The sequence below is a fragment of the Camelus dromedarius genome, chromosome 8, assembly GCF_036321535.1.
Source record: "Camelus dromedarius isolate mCamDro1 chromosome 8, mCamDro1.pat, whole genome shotgun sequence".
Classification (NCBI taxonomy): Eukaryota; Metazoa; Chordata; class Mammalia; order Artiodactyla; family Camelidae; genus Camelus; species Camelus dromedarius.
Window position 1 is genome coordinate 31,343,168 of NC_087443.1, and position 20,100 is coordinate 31,363,267.

At 32.9% G+C, this 20,100-nt stretch overlaps 1 protein-coding gene across 3 annotated transcripts in view; it reads left to right on the forward strand.

Annotated features, from left to right (window-relative positions):
- Positions 1–20,100, forward strand: part of P4HA1 (prolyl 4-hydroxylase subunit alpha 1) — an 88,460-nt gene that overhangs the window by 27,000 nt on the left and 41,360 nt on the right. For all 3 annotated transcript variants that reach the window (XM_064488067.1, XM_010984168.3, XM_010984170.3), the window contains exons 2-5: positions 7,666–7,773; positions 8,697–8,793; positions 9,835–9,986; positions 12,888–13,025. In XM_064488067.1, the coding sequence (XP_064344137.1) occupies positions 7,698–7,773; positions 8,697–8,793; positions 9,835–9,986; positions 12,888–13,025 (463 nt within the window). In that variant the 5' untranslated portion in view covers positions 7,666–7,697. The remainder of the gene's footprint in view (positions 1–7,665; positions 7,774–8,696; positions 8,794–9,834; positions 9,987–12,887; positions 13,026–20,100) is intronic.

A 20,100-nucleotide genomic window follows, 5' to 3' on the forward strand; every position in this document is an offset into this window, starting at 1 on the left:
GACAGAATGTCTGTGTGGAAAATCTGAAATGTTACTGAAAAAAAGCTCTAGGTCTAATAAGTGAATTCAGCAGGGTTGAAGGACAGAAGATCAATATACAATAATCAGTTGTATTTCCTTATAATAACAGTGAACAATTGGAAATTAAAGTTTAAAAGTACCATCTCAATAGCACCACTAACCATGAATTATTTAATATTAACTTCACAAAATATGTGCAAGATTTGTATAATGAAAATTATAAAACACTAATGAAAGAACCCAAAGAAGACCTAAATAAATGAAAAGCTATACCATATTTATGGATTGGAATACTCAATATTATTAAGATATCTGTTTGTCCCAGACTGATCTATAGATCCAGTGCAATTGTGGTCCAGATCCCAGCAAGATTTCTTACATGAACTGACAAGCTGATTCTAAAACTGATATGGAAAAACAAAAGAACTAGAAAAGGCAAAACAATTTTGAAAAAAGAACAAAATTGGAAAACCCACTACCTGATTTCAACTTCCTATGTAGTTACAATACTTAAAACTGTGGTATTGGAGAAAAGATAGACATACAGGTCAATGGAACAAAGTAGAGAATCCACACACACAAAATGGTCAGTTCATTTTGGACAAAGGTACTAAGGCAATTCAGTAGAGTACGGATAATCTGGAATAGTTGGATGTTCATATGCAAAAAAACTGTTTTATTTGTGTACCTAATATCCTCTATTGGACTCTGCCTAGGAGTTTATATAAATGTTGGGACAAATGACAAAAAGGCACCAATGAATATGAAATAGGAAATAAAGTTTATTCACACAGACAACTGCAAAAGGATTCCTCAAGGACAGGGTTTAGGATTAGTCCAGAATAAAGCAAAAGTGAAGCAGGATGATTGGGTTTAATTGTTACTGTGGCTAGAAGGAGGGACCCATGTAATAGTTCCCACTTGTGGGATTTCCATGGTTTCAACTTCCCAGACACCAACGGAGGGAATGGCCTTTCTACTGACTTACCCAGATGTGAGGCAAAAGGGAGATGGAAGTGGGGCATCAAGGCAATCAGCACTCAAACATTAAAATAGAATCTTTTTCTTCATTATAGCCTCAGTGTAAAAATACCGCACACTGCAAAAACTAGTTCAGAACAGCTCTAGACTTTGAGGTAAGGCATAAAGCTAGAAAATAACTTGAAGAAAATATAAGATAAAATCTTTTTGACCTTGGGTCTGACAAAGATTTCTTAGATATGACCCCAAAAGTGTGATCCAAAATGATAGATGCAACTTCATCAAAATTAAGAAATTCTGCTGTTTGAGATACGGTGTCAAAACTTGGTCCCTAACTTCTGCACTTTATTTATAATATAGTTCAAGCATTCAAAGAGTGTCTGCCACTTCTTTCTCAGTTTTCATTTTCAAATTTTCCAGCAAAGAATTTTGAGTAGCTACTTGATTAGGGGGAAGAGCCTTGTTATATAACATGGCTGTTAAAATTACGGAGATGAATTAAAGGTAGAGTGGGGCAGTTTCCGGAAGAAAGAATAGGGTTGGTTGAGGTGCTATATAGGGAAAAACAGGTGTGTGTATGTTTGAAATGATCTTATCTTCAGATTCTTCCTGGCAGGGAAGACTGAACTTTGGAAGAACCTCCGAAAGACAGCCTGAGGTAGCATTTTCAGTTAAGGGCAATATCTTGATTTAGAGCTTCTTACCAACCAAATCCTGAACCGCTGTTCCATTAGAATGATGCCAAAGACTGGGTTCACTGATCAAGTACAGAAAGTTGTGGGAAAGAGGCTAGCATAATTTCTGAGTTTCTGATAGAAATGTTGGTCATAGCATTAAGGCACTTTCCGTCAGGTTGTGTGTACTAGCGATGTAGCTCACTCTCTTTGGGAGCAGAAGTATGACTGGAATTCATAGAGTTAAGTTAAAACAAATGGCAACTTGCAGAAGGATTATAGGGGAGAACAGAAATATAACTAGTTCTACTAGTAACCACACTTGTCTTGGAAAATCCATCCTGCTTATATGGAAGAGATGGGCTGTCTTGATTTGTATACCACATTGCAATGGCCTGAATTAGAAGTCTGAATTTGTGTTTGTTTTTTTGCATTGACCGTAAAAACTGGCAGAAAGATTAAAGTCTAACACAGATGTCAGGGAAACTAACAGCTGAATATGGAATTTGTATGAGGGAAAATAAACTTAAAGCTGGAGCCCTCTAAAAGAAGGTTTGGAACATTTGTGGAAGGTGTGGAGACTGTTAGAAGAAGCTCTGTGGAAAATTTTTAGTGTCAAAGAAAGTTTAGATTAGAATATCAAGCATTCTTCAGTCTGCCTTATTAACTTTTGAATGATTTGTCTGGGAGAGACAAACTTGTTAAAATGTTGCAATTGGGAAGAAAAATGTTAGACCAAAAGGCTTATAGGATTATTTGCCAAATGCCCTGTTCTAGTAATTCATTGAATAACTTGAACATACAATTCAGTGAATCGTGGTAACTCAAAATTGTAAATATCTGCAATGTAGAAGGACTGTTTTAAAATCTGTTCCCAGATTTGATTGATCTGTGAGTGCCTAGGACTAGACTTTCCTGGAAGAGGGATTGTAGGAAAGTGTGGATAAATAGTATACTTTGCAGTTTATTTTTATCCAGGTCTACCTGAGAATGTGTTTCTCAGGAAGATGTCTTCCATGTTGTTTTTTCCTTATAGTTTAAAAATATAATATTCATGCATATCAAACATTATATGTAACATGTATGTTATAAAAATTAAATAATAAACACTCATGAGCCTACCATCCAGCCAAGAACCAAAATATTATCATAATCTATGCATAATGGATAATTTATCCATACTATTTCAGGACTAAATTTTATTCCACTATATATTTATGTTTGTGTCTTTGACTCTTCTTTGGCATTCTTTTCTTTCCTCCTCCTTCCTTTCTCTTTTTAATTAATTTATTTTTTTGAGTCAAGTTGTCTCAGGGAGCTGAGGTTTATCCTTGTTTTAAAAGAGATTGCATCCTCTTTACCCACTTAAATTCTGTTTCAAGCTTGCTTCAGAATTTAGAACAGAAGACATTTATTTATATCTGACTATTTTTGATTAAACTAATGTCTTTTGGGATGCTTGACTCTTAGTTGCTTATGATTTGCTTTGCAAGGTGCTAACTTGCTTGCATGTTGAGGGTGGTAAAAAAAAAATGGAAGTGAGACATAAGGAAAGACACCATTATGTTTTGAAAATCTGTGATTGGTAAAGAAACGGTTGACTATTAATGTGTCACTTACGGTTTCTGAAAGAATGTGGGTGAGACATAGTATTAAAACAGATTAGAGGAACCATTCCCTAGAGTAATTAGAAATTCAGTGATTTTTTTTTGAAGTAAAATCTGTTTTAAAGGCAAAGAGCACCTTCTGTGTGATGTCAAAGTTTGTTTGTATCCAGTGGTTCTCAAAGTGTGATTCCCCAGAGCGGCAGCAGCAGCAGCATCTGGGAACTTGCATAAATTATCTAGGTGATTCTAATATAGCTAAAGTTTAGAACCACAGCTATACAGGGATATCTTCATTTGTATTAGCTAGCTTAAGTTGGCATGGTAATATGAAGTAATGCTGTGTGGGTCTGAACTTTCTATCGCAAATGACAGAAATCCAACTTGAATTAGTTTAAGAAAAAGGGAATTTACCAGGTTGCCTTAGCTGAGCTGGAAGATTATTGGGGTACCTCACAGATTCAAAGTAGTAGTTGGAAGAATCAGGGCCATGGAGCTTGTAAAACTGCTTGTTTCTGCATGACGGTCCTGTTAATAGATTGGGTTCCTATGAGTCCTTGACAAGTGGAGAAGATGGTCACAGGCAGCTCCAAATTCACATCTTCTGAGCTTAGCAATTCCAGAAAGAGCTGCTTTTTACCATTTTACAAGCCCAGTCCTCAGGTGTTCTGTTCATGGGAATGAGAGTCAATGACTGGCTTAGCCTGGGTTGCATGTCTATTCCCACTTCTCTATTCCTATATAGAGAAGTGTGCTACTCTGACAGGGTAGTTCACTCCTAGACATTGGGGTTGCTTTCAAATAAGCTTAACAATATTTGAAGCAGAAAGGGAGATCTAGAGGTTTACAGAATTTGAAAATGAACATGCTCAAACATGTATAGTATTTGTTAACTACTGTATTGTGTTAAGAGAGTGGTTAACCACTTCATTAAAGGCTTATGGTGCAATAACGTGGAAGTTGATGTTTTAGGTTTATTATTTTGTATGGAATTAGTTTTTTGTCACTGTAAAAGTAAATATATCCTATGACATCTGGAAAATACAGAGAAATAGGAAAAAAATCACCTAATGTTCTGCTCTCTAGAGACAACTACATCTTGGTGAATTTCCTTTGCATATTTTCTTACATAGTTATCTTATGATGTTAATTTTTTTCTTTGTTTTGATTAGCATTTATTTATAACTTTCTGTCAGAGTATAGTAGAAACTTAATCTCATTCAATACAAATTCTACCAGGGTTGTATGATGTTAATTTATTTTTTTTTAAAGACTTAATTTTTTTAGAGCAGTTTTAGCTTCATAGCAAAATTGAGAGGATATACAGAGATTTTCCATATACTCCCTGCCCCCACACATGCATATTTGTTAGAATTGATGAATCTACATTGACACTAAATGGCCCGAAGTTCATAGTTTAACATTACCCATTCAGTCTTGGTGGTGTTCATTCTGTGAGTTTGGACAAAGGGATAATGACATGTATTCATCTTTATAATGTCATAGAGTATTTTCACTGTTCTAAAAATTCTCTGTGCTCTGTCTAGTCACTCCTCCCTCCTCCCCTGTAATCACTGATCTTTTTACTGTCTTCATAGTTTTTCCTCTTCCAGAATGTCATATAGTTGGAATCATACAGCATATGGCCTTTTCAGATTGACTTCTTTCACTTAGTAATATGCATTTAAGGTCCCTCCATGTGTTTTCATGGCTTGATAGCTCATTTTTTTTCTAGCATTGAAAAATATTCTATTGGCTGGATGTATCAGTTTATATATTCACCTACTAAAGGGCATCTTGGTTGCTTCCAAGTTTTGGCCATTATAAATAAAACTGCTGTAAATAGCCATGTGCAGGTTTTTGTGTGGACATAAATTTTCAGCTCCTTTGGGTAAAGACTAAGGCACATGAGGCACATGATTGCTGGATCATATGGTAAGAGTATGTTTAATGTTTTAAGACTAGAAAGACTGCCAACTGTCTTCTGAAGTGTCTGTACCATTTTGCATTTCCACCAGCAGTGAATGAGAGTTGATGTTAATTTGTAAATCTTGTTTTTCATTTAAATTCACAAGTAAAAAATATGTTCATTTTAAGTTTCTTTACATATAGCACCATCTAGATATTTTTATTGTTAATATGTTAAATTTGTTCGGTTGTTCATTTAATAGGTGAAAAACTGGCTATCTTATTTCAATTTTGTGTCCTTGATTACTGAGTAAGTTTTTGTTTTTTGTTTTTTTGGTTTGATTAATTATAATTCCTCTTTTGTGGGTTTCTGCATTGTTAATCTACTTATCATGTAATGTCTTAGTGGTTTTCTTATTGATTTGTATGAGTTCCTTAAATGAGCTCTGCTTTCTTTAGCTTCCTAGTCTGTAGTTTATAGGTTTTTAAAAACATATAAACCTAAATTATTCTGTGTATTTAATTCCATCTAGTTTTTGATAGGTTATTTGTCTTACCATTTTTAAGTTAAAAAATTCTCTCCTTTCAGAGATCCAATAACTTTTCTTTTGTTGTTTTATTTTTTGTTGATTGTAACTCTATATTCCATCTAGAATAAAGCAATTTTTATGCTTCTTTTTTGTAATTTCTGTAGGCTAGTGGTTCTTGATTGGTTGTGAGGTTTAAGGGCAATTTGAAAGATGATGAAACTATAGTGACAAAATATATTTTAGCAATGAAAAAATGATCACTTCTTATCTAACAAATCTAAACTTTCCCATCAGAGTTAAACATTTAGACACATTTCTGATTAGCCTTCTGTTAGTACAGCAAAAGCATTTGTATTTGCTGGAAATAACATTTGTTTATGAAGAAAATTACAGCAGAAATCTGTTTAAACAGAAAATTCTAGACTGTTCAGATAGCCCAGGATTTTGAAAAAGACTTGTGCTTTGGCAGGAGCCCAGGAGAGGAAGTGTCTGCATCTGCTACATTCTAGAAGCCTTCCCAAAGAGTTACTGTAAAGCAGCCAAGAGAACAGTGTATTTCACTACTGTGTGGTTCTGGAACTATCTGGAAGTTTGCAGAAAGGAGGAGGTGGAGGGAGGAGACTTAGGAATAATTCCAGAATGTCAGTTCTGTGGTGATCTGTCTTTATTGATTCAAGTTAGGGGAAGGTGTTTTGTGTGTGTGTGTGTGTGTGTGTGTGTGTGTGTGTGTGTGTGTGTGTGTGTATGTAAGTAATAGTTTTCCAATTTGGACTTGAACCAGTTGCTTTAAGTGAAGCCACTTGGGAAGAGTGAGAGGTGCCTGCACAAGTCAGAGTAACCAGTGGGTGCCTGTTATTGGGGCAAATGGTACTGCAGGGTTAACTTATTCTCCTGTAATGTAATAAAGGAGAAGGACTTAAAGTCCATGTATGTGGTGGAGAAGCAGCAAGAGAATAGTGTGGACAGGGCATTTGGGAGCACAGGGTAAAATCTCTGCTGGTTAGTTGATAATCTGCAACTGCCATGAAGAATCCATTCCAGAAAAGGCAGTGCGATGGAGGATAAAATAAAAAGATAGAAGGGCTTTGCTGCCAGATTTTTAAAAAATGCCACAGCTATGTACTGGGCTGGATTTTTTACACAGCACTGTAGATAAGAGAAAAAAATCTAACATTGGGTCCTTTGAGAGAAATTGCTAGCTTAAATCGATAGGGCTGTTCATTCTTTTTGGATTCTGTACAACTTAAAAAGAAAAAAACAGCTTTATTGAGATGTAATTATGAACCACATGATTCACCCATTTAATGTTCATGATTGAATGGTTTTTAGTACTTTCATGGTGTTCTTCAGCCACCAATCACCACAATCAATTTTAGAACATTATTCATCACCCCAAAATCTATAATTTTTAAGTGAACTTATTTTAATATTTAAAGCCATATAGGGTAAAGCTGGAACAAGTTAGGAATTCAGAGGATTAATCAGAAAGCTCTGAAACCTTTTTTTCCCTTTAAACATATTCTAACATTTTAGAATATATTTTGGTAATATTTGAATTAAGTTACTTTAATAGTGGTATATTTTAATGAGAAATTCATGGCTTAGTTGTAGATCACAGAAAAAATTTATTTTTCAGGCTATATGGAAAAAGTATTACTATTTAATCACTCTAATTGTAGTAGTAACTAAGGAGGAAACAAACTTAGCATTTTTAAGCATATATTATGGTGATAACAAACATGTACATTTTTCTTTAACATGAAATGCAAAGTTATTAGTCTATGTGAAAAATAAGATAGTAGCTCTTATTAAATTAGCAAATCAATTTAAGAGAATTAGTAACAGTTCCATGGGCGATCTTGGGGTCTAATTTACATTTTGTTCATAGAAAAATAGGAACTTTTCCTACCGTTCCTTTTTTTTGTAACAGCCATATTTCTCTTCTAGGTGTGTGAGCCTGTAAAATTAAGCCTTTGAAGATGATCTGGTGCATTTTAGTTGTAGGGATTCTAGTTCCTCATTCTTTGGCCCATCCAGGGTTTTTTACTTCAATTGGTAAGTTGTAATTTTTTTTGTTTGTTTTTCTATTTAAAATTTTCCACTTTTTTGTGTTTTTCAATCAATAAAAACAAGTAACGTTGTATTCCCAGAGACTGAAACATTGCTTCAGTCTCTGCCCTTCTAAAAATCTCTCTTTTTTAGAATCAGTCTTTTTCTTTAAATTAATTTTTTCTGATTATAAGAACAATACATTTTCAGGTTAGAAACCTAGGAAAATTTAGGAAAGTATACCAGAAAAATTCTCTGCTAATGAGTCCACCCAGCAAATCATTTAATGCATATACTTAGTCTTTTATATTTTCCTATATGCATATTTCATCTGTCTTAAAAGAATTATTTTCCTTCATCCTCTTGACCAGTTTTAACCTTATGTGATTGTAGAGCTAACTAAAACACAGGTATTAATTTTGGGATGTAAAATGATGACTCTTCTCATCCCATTATGAATAACTAAATATGGATATTTGAATTTAAGCTGTGAAGTAAACTTTTTGTTAGTGTGGTCTTTATTAAATAAAAATGTAATTCTAATTGGTCTCAAAAAAAAGAAGGTTGAAGGGGGGAGGAAGGGAAGAAGAAACATTGATCCTTGGGAAGTAATGTTTTGAAATTAAAAAGTAAAAATATTAATAAAATTTTAGATAAAAGGCAATTTGTTGATATGGCCCAAGCTTACACAATTAAGTAGCTTGAAAATTAGAATTGGAACACATGATTAGAAAAGTTTTTGGCTTCGTTGTTATTTATCTAGTTTAAAAAAAAAAAAAGAAGAAGGATACTCTCTCCAACATAGCTGATTCATGCCAGTTAAGTCCTCATAGAATGAAGCGTTTTTCAATCATTCTGAAATTATATCTAAGATGGGTGTACTGACCAATATGAGTATTTAATAACTTTCTTCCTTTTCTTCCTTCTAGGTCAAATGACTGATTTAATCCACACGGAAAAAGATCTGGTGACTTCCCTAAAAGACTATATTAAGGCAGAAGAGGACAAATTAGAACAAATAAAAAAGTAAGGAAAGTGTTTTACTCATTATGACTCCGACTCCACCTGGATGTTTTCTTTCTAGAGCTGAAACATTCTTTGTGTGGAAATGAAAGCCCTCTGCCAGTCTTAAAAGGCCATTTGAAAAGACTGAAATAGAAAAACAGAAAGTAAAAGTTAGGCCTGAACTAAGACCTCATGTGGAAGAATATGGATTGAGATAATATAAATGGATCGGGGTCGTAGACTGACAGTTTTTTTTTTTTTTAATGGTTGCTAATGTCTTCTGTCCTCCAGCCTCCCTAATCAAGCCACCTTCTGGAGAAGTTTTTCAGTTCTATTTATCCTTCACTCCTTTGGTTCCATTCTGGAGATTACAATGATAAGTTTAGTTAGTATTATTTAATTAATATATCTCTTCCTTAAATGCTAATTTATTTTTAATTGGCTCAGGTCAATTAAAATAATAGTTAATCCTGACCTGAGAATTCTTATCCTTTGTTTAATGAGTAGTTAAGTATTCAGGTTTTTTTTTGTTTTAGGTATTGAATATAAAATTTTGGTTTTATTCTGATTTTATTTATTTACTTTTTTAAAACTTAAAAGAGGCTGGGATATTTTATTTTTTAATTTGGTGCATATTAGGTTTTATATTGAATATAAAAGTTTGATTTAAATGAGCACATAACTGAATTTGGTTTGGGCTGATTTGTACTTTGTAATAATCAGTTATTTTGCTTTAAGGACCTGTGGGGAAACGAATTTTCAGGCTCTTACTAGAGGGATCCAATCACAACTTTTACTAAGTTAATGTTTACTGTAACCATTTGAGAGAACAAAACTAAAACAAAAAGTCTTGTAGTCATATTTTGATTCTGCCAAGCTAGATTTATCCGTAAGAGAATCTTGCTTTTTAAGAAACCTTTATAATTTTACTTGTAAAAGAATTTTTAGATATAGTTTTAATGTAAAAATCTCTAGATCTAGTCTTTTTTATTTTGAGTGCTTTGCTAAATTGTTCTTCCTTGTGAAGTGTATTTATCTTCCATTTGTGTCTTACATTTTTAGATGGGCAGAGAAGTTAGACCGGTTAACCAGCACAGCGACAAAAGATCCAGAAGGATTTGTTGGACACCCTGTAAATGCATTCAAGTTAGTGAAACGTCTGAACACTGAGTGGAGTGAGTTGGAGAATCTGGTCCTTAAGGATATGTCAGATGGTAAGTCAGATGGTAAGATTAACAGGCCAAAAAAAAGTATGACATTTTTGCTACCACCTGTGGAAATGCCAGAAGTAGTGATAAAGTCAGTTCTCAGAACATCATGTGTTCAGTCTTGAAACTGAATTATTGCTGGGATGTATTTGGTTTGACTAGAATTAATTTCGTCTAGATCCTGAATTCTTGATTTAAAAAAAAGAATAAAAACTGGAAGCAAAGAAAAAGAAAATTTATTAAAAAAGTAATTTCTGCTATTAACACTGGTCCTTTTTACTTTGAAATCTACAAAAGTGAATCAATTATTTGGCATATAGCTTCATTTCTGAGGGTAATCATTTTCATTTTAGGATTATCTTCAGATTTTAAAAATGTTAGCTCTGTTTTATATAGTACTTTGAAGCTTAGGATTGTTTTGCTTAACGTAGACAATAAATTTAAAAACTGAGGCAACAAACAGTAATAATAAATGTCTTTGTAATTGAAACAGTAAAATTGTAGTTGGAGTATTGAGATGTTTTAGATATTTTAGTAACAGACACAGAAAACTAAGCCTGGAGTTTAAGGAAATAAAAGTATTATGCTTAGTACATAGTATTTATTTGTTAAATAGTAGAAGGTGGTTAAAAAAAAAAAAAGAGGGAACTGAGCCAGCTATGTAGATGAAACACTCCAAGGGTGCTTACAAGTATTTTTGAGCAGTAAACTAAACTATTATACATAGGACAGGAAACCTTGAAAAGAAAACATATGAAAAGAAAAATTAAGTCAAGAACTTGTGAATTAAAAAAATAAAGAACTCGTGAATACTTCTTTGCGATGGGAAGGATTATTTGCTTGCTTATATAACACAATGAGAACATTTTAAAGGTCATATATGTATGTGTTCATATACATTATACATCTATACACACATTTGATTATTATTTTAAAAAGTTCTCCAGTGATGACCTGTATGACCTATATTTTATAAGATAAACCTTGGGAGTTCGGCATTTTAATTGGTGGTAATCATCCCATAATGCTTTAATAGATACACATTTTCTCTTTTTATTAGAGAGGATTTAAGCAACTTCCTGGATTTTGTTTGGGGGCATAAAAAACATTACAGTCTTTTGTAAAACTTCCTTGTAAAATTCCATGTGCATATTGTGACTAAGAGTTGGTCTTAAAACTAAAAAATATGCTTGCTATGAACTTTGTCCTCTTGCAGCTAGTTGTTCATTTGTACATTTCAATTAACATAAAAATGCCTGGCCTTTTGATGATCAAAATATGCATAGTTGATTATAAGTAAATGAGGAGGGAGGGAAATCTGGTATCTAACTTTGATTTGCAAATGATGATACATATATTATTAAAATTTTAAATCACTTTTTGTTTTCATTGTATTCCTTAAGGAGTATTTAGCATCCATTCTCCTTAGGAGTAATATAGTTAACAGTAATTAGTTTGTTAGTTTGATTTTTGTAATATTTTATGTAAAATCTTTTAAAATTAATACTAGAATTTATATAGAGCAAATCTTTTAAAAAATTTATTTATTTATTTATTTATTTATTTATTTATTTATTTATTTATTTACTTACTTACTTACTTACTTACTTACTTACTTACTTACTTACTTTATTAGAGGTACTGGGGTTTGAACCCAGAATCTTGTGCATGCTAAGCATGCACTCTACCACTGAGTTATACCCTATATAGAGCAAATCTTGATTGGTGAACATTATATTCAATAATTCAACAGATCTAAATATATTTTAATAAACTAGCTTACCTGATACTCTTAAATATATAATTAATGTCTCTTCTTTCTCCTCAAAGAATTCCACCAAACTTTATATATTTACGCATTTATTTATGTAATATGTGGCCCATGGAAGAAGAAAACAGAACTTTACTTAATTTTTCTTATTAGAACTTTATTTAAGAACATACATTTTACTTATTGTTATCTGAAAGTATAATTGGTTGCCAATTAATGTCATTTTCAAATCTTTAAATACATTCACTTTTCAGGCTTAGTGGAGCTAAGGTATCTTGTGTAACCGAAAACTCAATTATTATGTTAGTTGATCTTTACCTACTAATACAGATATGACTTATGCAATGACCCCAGATTACTTAAGCAACATTAAAAATGGTTTGGGAACACTGAACAACATTAGAGGTATGTCAAGTATCATTCAGTGTATTTAATTTTTTCTTGTTATGCATGGTATGGTGGAAAATTATAATCAAATGAATTTTGAAAAATCCTTATAACTATATTAAAAATTGGAAGTCTGTGAAGTTCTAGAATCTTTTTTCCTTTTTTTCTTCTAGTTTTGAGTTTTATTTATTGATATACAGCACTGTATAAGTTTAAAGTACACAGCACAAAGATTTTACTTAACACACATCATGGAATGATTATCACAATAAATTTAGTTAACATTCAAAATTAAAGAAATAGAAAAAAAAAGTTTTCCCTTGTGATGAGTAAATTCTAAGAGTTCTCCCTTAATGACTTTTGTGTATAACATACAGCAGTATTAATTACATTTATCATGTTGTACATTACATTCCTACTAGTACTTATTAACTGGAAGTTTGTACTTCATGACTGCCTTCCTCCAATTCCACCCCATTCCAACCCCGTGCCTCTGGTAACCATAAACTGATCTCTTTTTGTGTGAGTTTGTTTGTTTTTGCAATATAATTGACCTACAACACTGTATTAGTTCCTGTTATACAACATACTGATCCTATATTTCTATATGTTTCAAAATGATCACCATGATAAGTCTAGTTATGATACGTCACCACCATAAAAAGATAACTACATAGTTATTGACTATATTCCTCACACTATATTTCATACCCGTGTCTAGAATCTTTTTTTTCTTTCCCTATTTTAAGGCTTTATCTCTAACCTAACTATTCAGAGACAATACTTCCCTAATGATGAAGATCAGGTTGGGGCAGCCAAAGCTCTGTTGCGTCTCCAGGACACCTACAATTTGGATACGGATACCATCTCAAAGGGTGATCTTCCAGGTAAGAATTCTTCTAGTCTGTAAGAAACCTATTACCTGGCATCTCTGTTCAGTCCATTAGAACAACGTTAATATAAAAAGTCTTCCGTATTTTAAGATTTTTAACTTTAGTTTGTCTCACAACCTTTGAGGAGAAAATGACCCTTTCTCTGGGACTTAATAGTTGGGGATAAGCTGCTAGCTTGTTACTGTGAAAGCTTACAATTATAGAGACTAACTTAAGTAGGCAATTTTAACATGTAAGAAAAAGAAACAACTCTTTTCCAAATGTCTTTCTTTAGAATACCCAATGTTTGTATGTAGAGTTATAAGGGAACTGATAATCGAAGTTTATGTATGTTCAGTAATTTAAAACCAAGACATGTTGAGTATGCACAGATTTTTAAAGTGTTCTACAGTGTGGAGCATCCTGCTTTCTGATCTATTTTTGGCAAAACCCTTTTATTAAAGTTACAGATGATTTCATGATAATTTGCTTAAAAGATTTTTATTGTGAAAAAATATAAAACAAAATTTACCATCTTACCCAATTTTAAATGTGTAGTTTATGGCATTAAGTATATTTACATTATTGTACAGCCATCACTACAGTCCATCTATAGCTCTTTTCATCTTGTGAAACTGAAACTCTATACCTATGAAACAATAAGTTCCCAGTCCCTCCTTTCCCAGCTCCTGGCAATCATTATTCTACTTTCTGTCTCTATGATTTTGACTACTCTAAGTACCTCATATAAGTAGAATCATACAGTGTTTGTCTTTTTATGACTGGCTTATTTCACTTAGTATAATGTCCCCAAGGGTCATCCATGATGTAGTTTATTTCAGAATTTCCTTCCTTTGTAAGTCTGAATAATAATCCATGGTAAGTATATACCATTTTTCCTTATCCATTCATCTGTCAGTGGACAGTTGGGTTGCTTCCATGTTTTAGCTGTTGTGGTTAATGCTGCTATGAACATGAGTGTGCAAATTGTTCTTTAAGACATTGCCTTTCATTCTTTGGGTATATACCTAGAAGTGGAATTGCTGGATTATATGGTAATCCTATTTTTTAAAAAATTTTTTGTTGTTTATTTATTGTTGTTGTTGTTGGGGGGAGGTAATTAGGTTTATTTACTTTTTTTTTTAATGGAGGTACTGGGGATTGAACCCAGGACCTCATGCGTGCTAAGCAGGCACTCTATTAATTGAGCTATACCCTCCTGCCTGGTAATCCTATTTTTAATTTTTGAGGAACCACCATATTATTTTCCATAGTAGATAAACCATTTTACATTCCCACCAACAGTGTGCAAGGGTTCCAGTTTCCCCACGTCCTTGCCAACACTTTTATTTTCTCTCTTTTTTTTTTTTTTGATAGTAGCCACCCTAGTGGGTATGAGGTGGTATCTCATTGCAGTTTTGCATTTCCCTAATAATCAGTGATGTTGAGCATCTTTTCATGTACTTAGCAGGCATCTTGTATATCTTTGGATAAATGTCTATTCAAGTTCTTTGCCTATTTTTTTTAACATTTTTTATTGATTTATAATCATTTTACAATGTTGTGTCAAATTCCAGTGTAGAGCACAATTTTTCAGTTATACATGAACATATATATATTCATTGTCACATTTTTTTCTCTGTGAGCTACCGTAAGATCTTGTATACATTTCCCTGTGCTATACAGTAAAATCTTGTTTATCTATTATACAATTTTGAAATCCCAGTCTATCTCTTCCCACCCCCAACCCCCTTGACAACCACAAGTTTGTATTCTATGTCTGTGAGTCTATTTCTGTTTTGTATTTATGCTTTTTTTTTTTTTTTTTTAGATTTCCACCTATCTTTGTCTATTTTTTAATTGGGTTATTCTTTTTTGTTATTGTTGAGTTTTAGAAGTTCTCTATATATGATAGGTGTTAATCCCATATGTGATATATGATTTACAAATATTTTCTTCTATTCTGTGGGTTGCCTTTTTACTCTGCTTATGTTGTCTTCTGTATATAAAATTTAAAAATTTTTGTGAAGTCCAGTTTATTTATTTTTTCTTTTGTTGCCTATACCTTTAGGGTCATATACAAGAAATCATTGCCCAATCCAATGTTATGAAGCTTTTGTCCTGCTTTCTTCTAAGAGTTTTATTGTTTTAGGTCTTACATTTAGGTACTTGATTTATTTTGAGTTAATTTTTACATATGGTATTAGGTAAGGGTCCAACTTCATTCTTCTGCATGTAGATTCCTAGCACCATTTGTCGAAAAGACTGTCCATTCCCCATTGAATGGTCTTGCCACGCTTGTCAAAAATCATTTGACCATATATACAAAAGTTTATTTCTGGGCTTTCTGTTCTATTCCATTGACATATATGTCGTCTTTATGCTAGTACACACTATTTGATTATTGTAGCTTTGTAGTAAGTTTTGATATCAGGAGGTGTGAGTCTTCCAGTTTTGTTCTTCTTTTTAAGATGTTTTGGCAATTTTGGGTCCCTTGAGATTCCATATGAATTTTAGCATGGATTTTTCTATTTCTGTCTTTGGTACTTTGATAGAGATTGCATTGAATTTGTAGATCACTTTGGGTAATATTGACATTTTAACAATATTGTCTTCCAATCCATGAACATGGGTTGTGTTCTCATTTATTTATGTTGTCTTTGATTTCTTTCAGTATTTTTTTGCAGTTTTCATTGTATAAGTCTTTCATCTCCTAAGTATTTTATGCTTAGACTTGTTTTAGTAATTTTCTTTTCAAATTGTTCATTATTAGTATATAGAAATGCAACTGATAGTTGTGTGTTAGCTTTGCATCGTGCTACTTTGCTGAGTTTACTCATTAGCTCTAACAAGTTTTTTTGTGGAATCTTTAGCATTTTCTAATAGAAGATAATGTAGGTGGGTTTTGTGTTTTTTAGAAATATGTCCGTTTTATCTAGGTTATTCATTTTGTTGGTGTACAGTTTTTCATATAAGATAATTTTCTCATTTTACTTCTTCCTTCCCAGTTTGTGTACCTTCCTTTCATTGCTTATTCTTGCCTAATAGCCCTAGCTAGAACTTTAAGTACCCCTAAGTTGAATAGAAGTGGTGAAAGTAGGCATCCTTGTTCTCCTTTTTGATAAAGGAAAAGCTTGCAGTCTTTCACCATTGAGTATGTTTGCTGTGGGTTTTTCAAATGTGTCTTTTATTATGTTAAGGTAGTTTCCTTCTATTCGTGGTTTATTGAGTGTTTTCTTTTTGGGAAAAATACTAAATTTTGTCATGTTTTTTCTGCATCAATTGAGATGATCATATTTTTTTTCCTTTATTTGGTTTAACGTGTGGTATATTACATTTGTCGATTTTCTTATGTTGGAACATCCTTGCATTCCAGGAATAAATCCTGCTTAGTCATGGTGTGTAATCATTTTAGTATGCTGCTGAATTCCGTTTGCTAGTATTTTGTTGAGGATTTTTGCATCAGTGTTCATAAGTGATATTAGTCTGTAGTTTTCTTTTTTTGTAGTGTCTGTTTTCTGGTTTTGGTAAAAGGACAATGCTGGACTCATAGAATGAGATAGGAAGTGTTATTTTCTCTTCAGTTTTCTTGAAGTTTGAGAGGAATTTGTATTAGTTCTTTAAGCATTTGATAGAATTCTCCAGTAAAGCCATTAGGCCCAGGGCTTTTCTTTTGTCGGGAAACTTTTGACTACTGATTCAGTGTTCTTAGTAGTTATAGGTCTATTCAGATTTTCTGGTTTTTTTCTTAGTCTTGGTAGGTTTTGTGTTTTTAGGAATTTGCCCATTTCATCTAGATTATTCAGTTTATCAGTGTACAATTTTTCATAGAACTCTCTTACAATGCTTTGTATTTCTGTAGAATTGGTAGTGGTGTCCCCACTTTCATTTCTGATTTTAGTAATTTGAATCTTCTTTTTTTTCCTAAGTCCATCTAGCTAAAGGATTGACAATTTTGTTGACAAAAATTCTTTACAAATAAATAACTTTTGGTTTTATTAATTTTCTCTTACTGTTTTTCTATTCTCAAATTTACCTCTGCTTTAATACTTCCTTTCTTCTGCTAGCTTTGGGTTAAGTTTGTTCTTATTTTTCTAGTTTCTTAAGTTGTAAAGTTAGGTTGTTGATTTGAGATCTTGTTTTTTAATGTAAGCATTATAACTATACATTTCTCTGTTAGCACTGCTTTCACTGTGTCCCATAAGTTTTGTGTTTTTGTTTTCATTTGTCTTTAAATATTTTCTAATTTTCCCTGTGATTTCTTTTTTGATCCATTGGTTGGTAAAGACTGTTGTTTAATTTCTGCAAAATTTGAAATTTTCCAGTTTTACTTATATTATTGATACCTAATTTCATGTGATAGTCTGCTTTTGCCATATCGCACCTTATTTTTTTAATTGGTTCTGATTTAAAACATCAATTCATTAAATAGACATTAACTATTTAATATGTGCCAACCATTAGTTAGGTACTAAGGATGCAGTAATAAATAACACTGCTCTTGCCCTTAGGGTACTTGTATGCTTATGATATGGTATGATGAATGCCTGGATGGGGATAATTTAGGGTACTGTGGGAGCATATAGAAAGAAACCTAATTCTGGACTTGATAAGGGTAGAAGTTGAATGTTCTCATTAGTCACTTGCATCATTTAAAAAATTGAGATATAATGGACAAGGATTAGCCAGGAAAATTGGGGAGAGGGGAAAAATAGTGGGCATGAGAAAGGTATTCCAAACAGAGAGAATATGTATGAAGGCCAAAGAGAAGAGAACATTTTATGTCAGATACCTAACAAATAGTTTGTTCAAGAGGTTAGCACATGAACTAGGGGTGGGGGATGCGTTTTGTGAGAGTGGTGAGAGATGAGGTGAGATGGGTAGGTAGAAACCATCTCCTGAAGGACTATGTAAGCCTTATGGAAGAGTCTGAATTGTTCTGCATGCAGTGAGAAGCTGTTGAAAAGCTTTAAATAGGGGTGTTTATGTGATTGTATGATTTTCATTTTAGAAACATCATTCTGGCTGCAGAATGGATAAAAACCTGGAGGTAGGGACAAAAAAGTCAGGGGAAAGGCTGTTGTAAAAATTTAAGTAAGAGCTGATAATAGCTAGTGGGTATGGAGAGAGGTGGATAGGCTATCAAGCTACTAGGGAAGTGGAATGGCAGAATTTGATGGTGGACTTGATATGGGTTTCTGGCTTAAACAACTTAGATGAGTTCTATTCAGCAAAATGGAGAAAACAAAAGAAGCAGGTTTGGTGTATGTGGAGATAATAAATCTCATTTAGTTTACTATATTGTTTTTTGTTTAAAACTTTATTATTTTCTCATCAAAATGGCATTGAATGTTTTTTAACCCTAGTTTTGCTGTGTTTAGTCATAGGAAGTTCATTGGGTCCTCCGAGTAACTACCCTTTAATCTGGCATTTATGGATAAGATTTCCATAGAGAATGGCTGAAAATAAAATATTCTGAGGAGGGAGGGTCTAGCTCAGTGGAAGAGCACATGGTTAGCAGGCATGAGTCCTGGGTTCAATCCCCAGTGCCTCCATTAATAAACAAACAAACAAACCTAAGTACTCCCCCTCCCCCCCAAAAAAACCTAAAAATAAAAACCTAAGAATATGTATAATTATTTTTCATTGAGGACAATATTCATTCTTTCTCATGTACTTTTTATTTCCTTATTGACTTCTCTTCAAGTCACTATTTTGGGCTAGTTATTACTTATTTTTCCTTTCATGCAAATTCCTTATAAGTAGAGTGACTAAAATTTCCTAGGCATATTTCATTCTGTAAGCGGTAAGAATGACACTAAAGTGAGCTAATAAATAGTTTTTAGGCTTTTTTTCTTCTCCAGACCTCTCTGTTGTTAACAGTAAAAGGTCACAAATATGTTTGAAGACCCCTTGTGCTCTTTGCCTTCTTTTGTAGAGGTAATGACTATTCTGAACTCAGTGTGTATTCTTCCATCTTTTAATACTTCAGCACATATATTTAAATTTTAAACAATATATCATACTCTGTGTATCTTTCTGCAACCTTTTTCAGTCAATATTTTTAAGTAAATTCATCCATGTTGATCAAATAATTGCTGAACAGTGTTTTATGCCCCAGTTGATTTATTCATTCTTCTGTGGATAGAGGGGCATTTAGGTGACTTCCAATTTTTTGCTATGTTAAACAAGATTTCACCAGAATTTTCACTTGTCTTCTTGTGCCCATTATACACACACAAGAGTTTCTTTAGGGTGTGTATGAGTCAGGTATATACTTCTCAAACTTTGCTAGATATGACCAGATCATTCTCCAGAGCAGAGGACCAATTAATCCTCTCACCAGCACTGTAGGAGAGTTCCCATTTCTTCATATCCTTGCCAACACTTGGTTTTTGTCAGATTTAAAATTGTGATAGTTTAGATGTGAAATGGTAGGGGAGAAGGATGATTTTTTAAAAATTGCCCCCCCCCCAAAATCAAAAAAATGCTTATTTTAGTGGATTTATATTGATGCCATGTTACTCCTTGATTAATTTTGTCTGTTTCTTAATCCTTTTTGGGCCTACCTTTTGAAATACTTTCTTGATACTTTAATATAGAATCTAATAAGTTATATGCATTTTGGCATTAATGATGTCTTTACAGATCATAGAGACTGTTTCTTTAGTTTCAGGTTGTTCCTAATCCTGATTTGTTGAATAGATTCATATTTTCCAAAAATACTATACTATTTTTTTTCTCTCGTATAGAAAATCTTATGTGTAAAATTCAGTGTACTTCAGGTGGAAGTTGAATGGTCTCGTTGGTCACTTGCATCACTATTTTCATGGGCTTATAACGTTACTATGCCAAGCAGTAGATTCTCCACACTTCTCTGGAGCTCACTCAGCTTTGAGTGTACCATACTACCTCAGCTGCAAGACATCAGCTTCGCAAGTGTATGCATTTTAAATATATTTGTCCTTTACAAATCAAGTTTTTATCTACTAAGTGTTCCTGTAAAGTGTAAGAATTTTTAAATTAAATGGCCTAGTTTATTGATGAGCCACAAGAAATGTATTTCTAAGTAAAATTTTCCTATACTGTC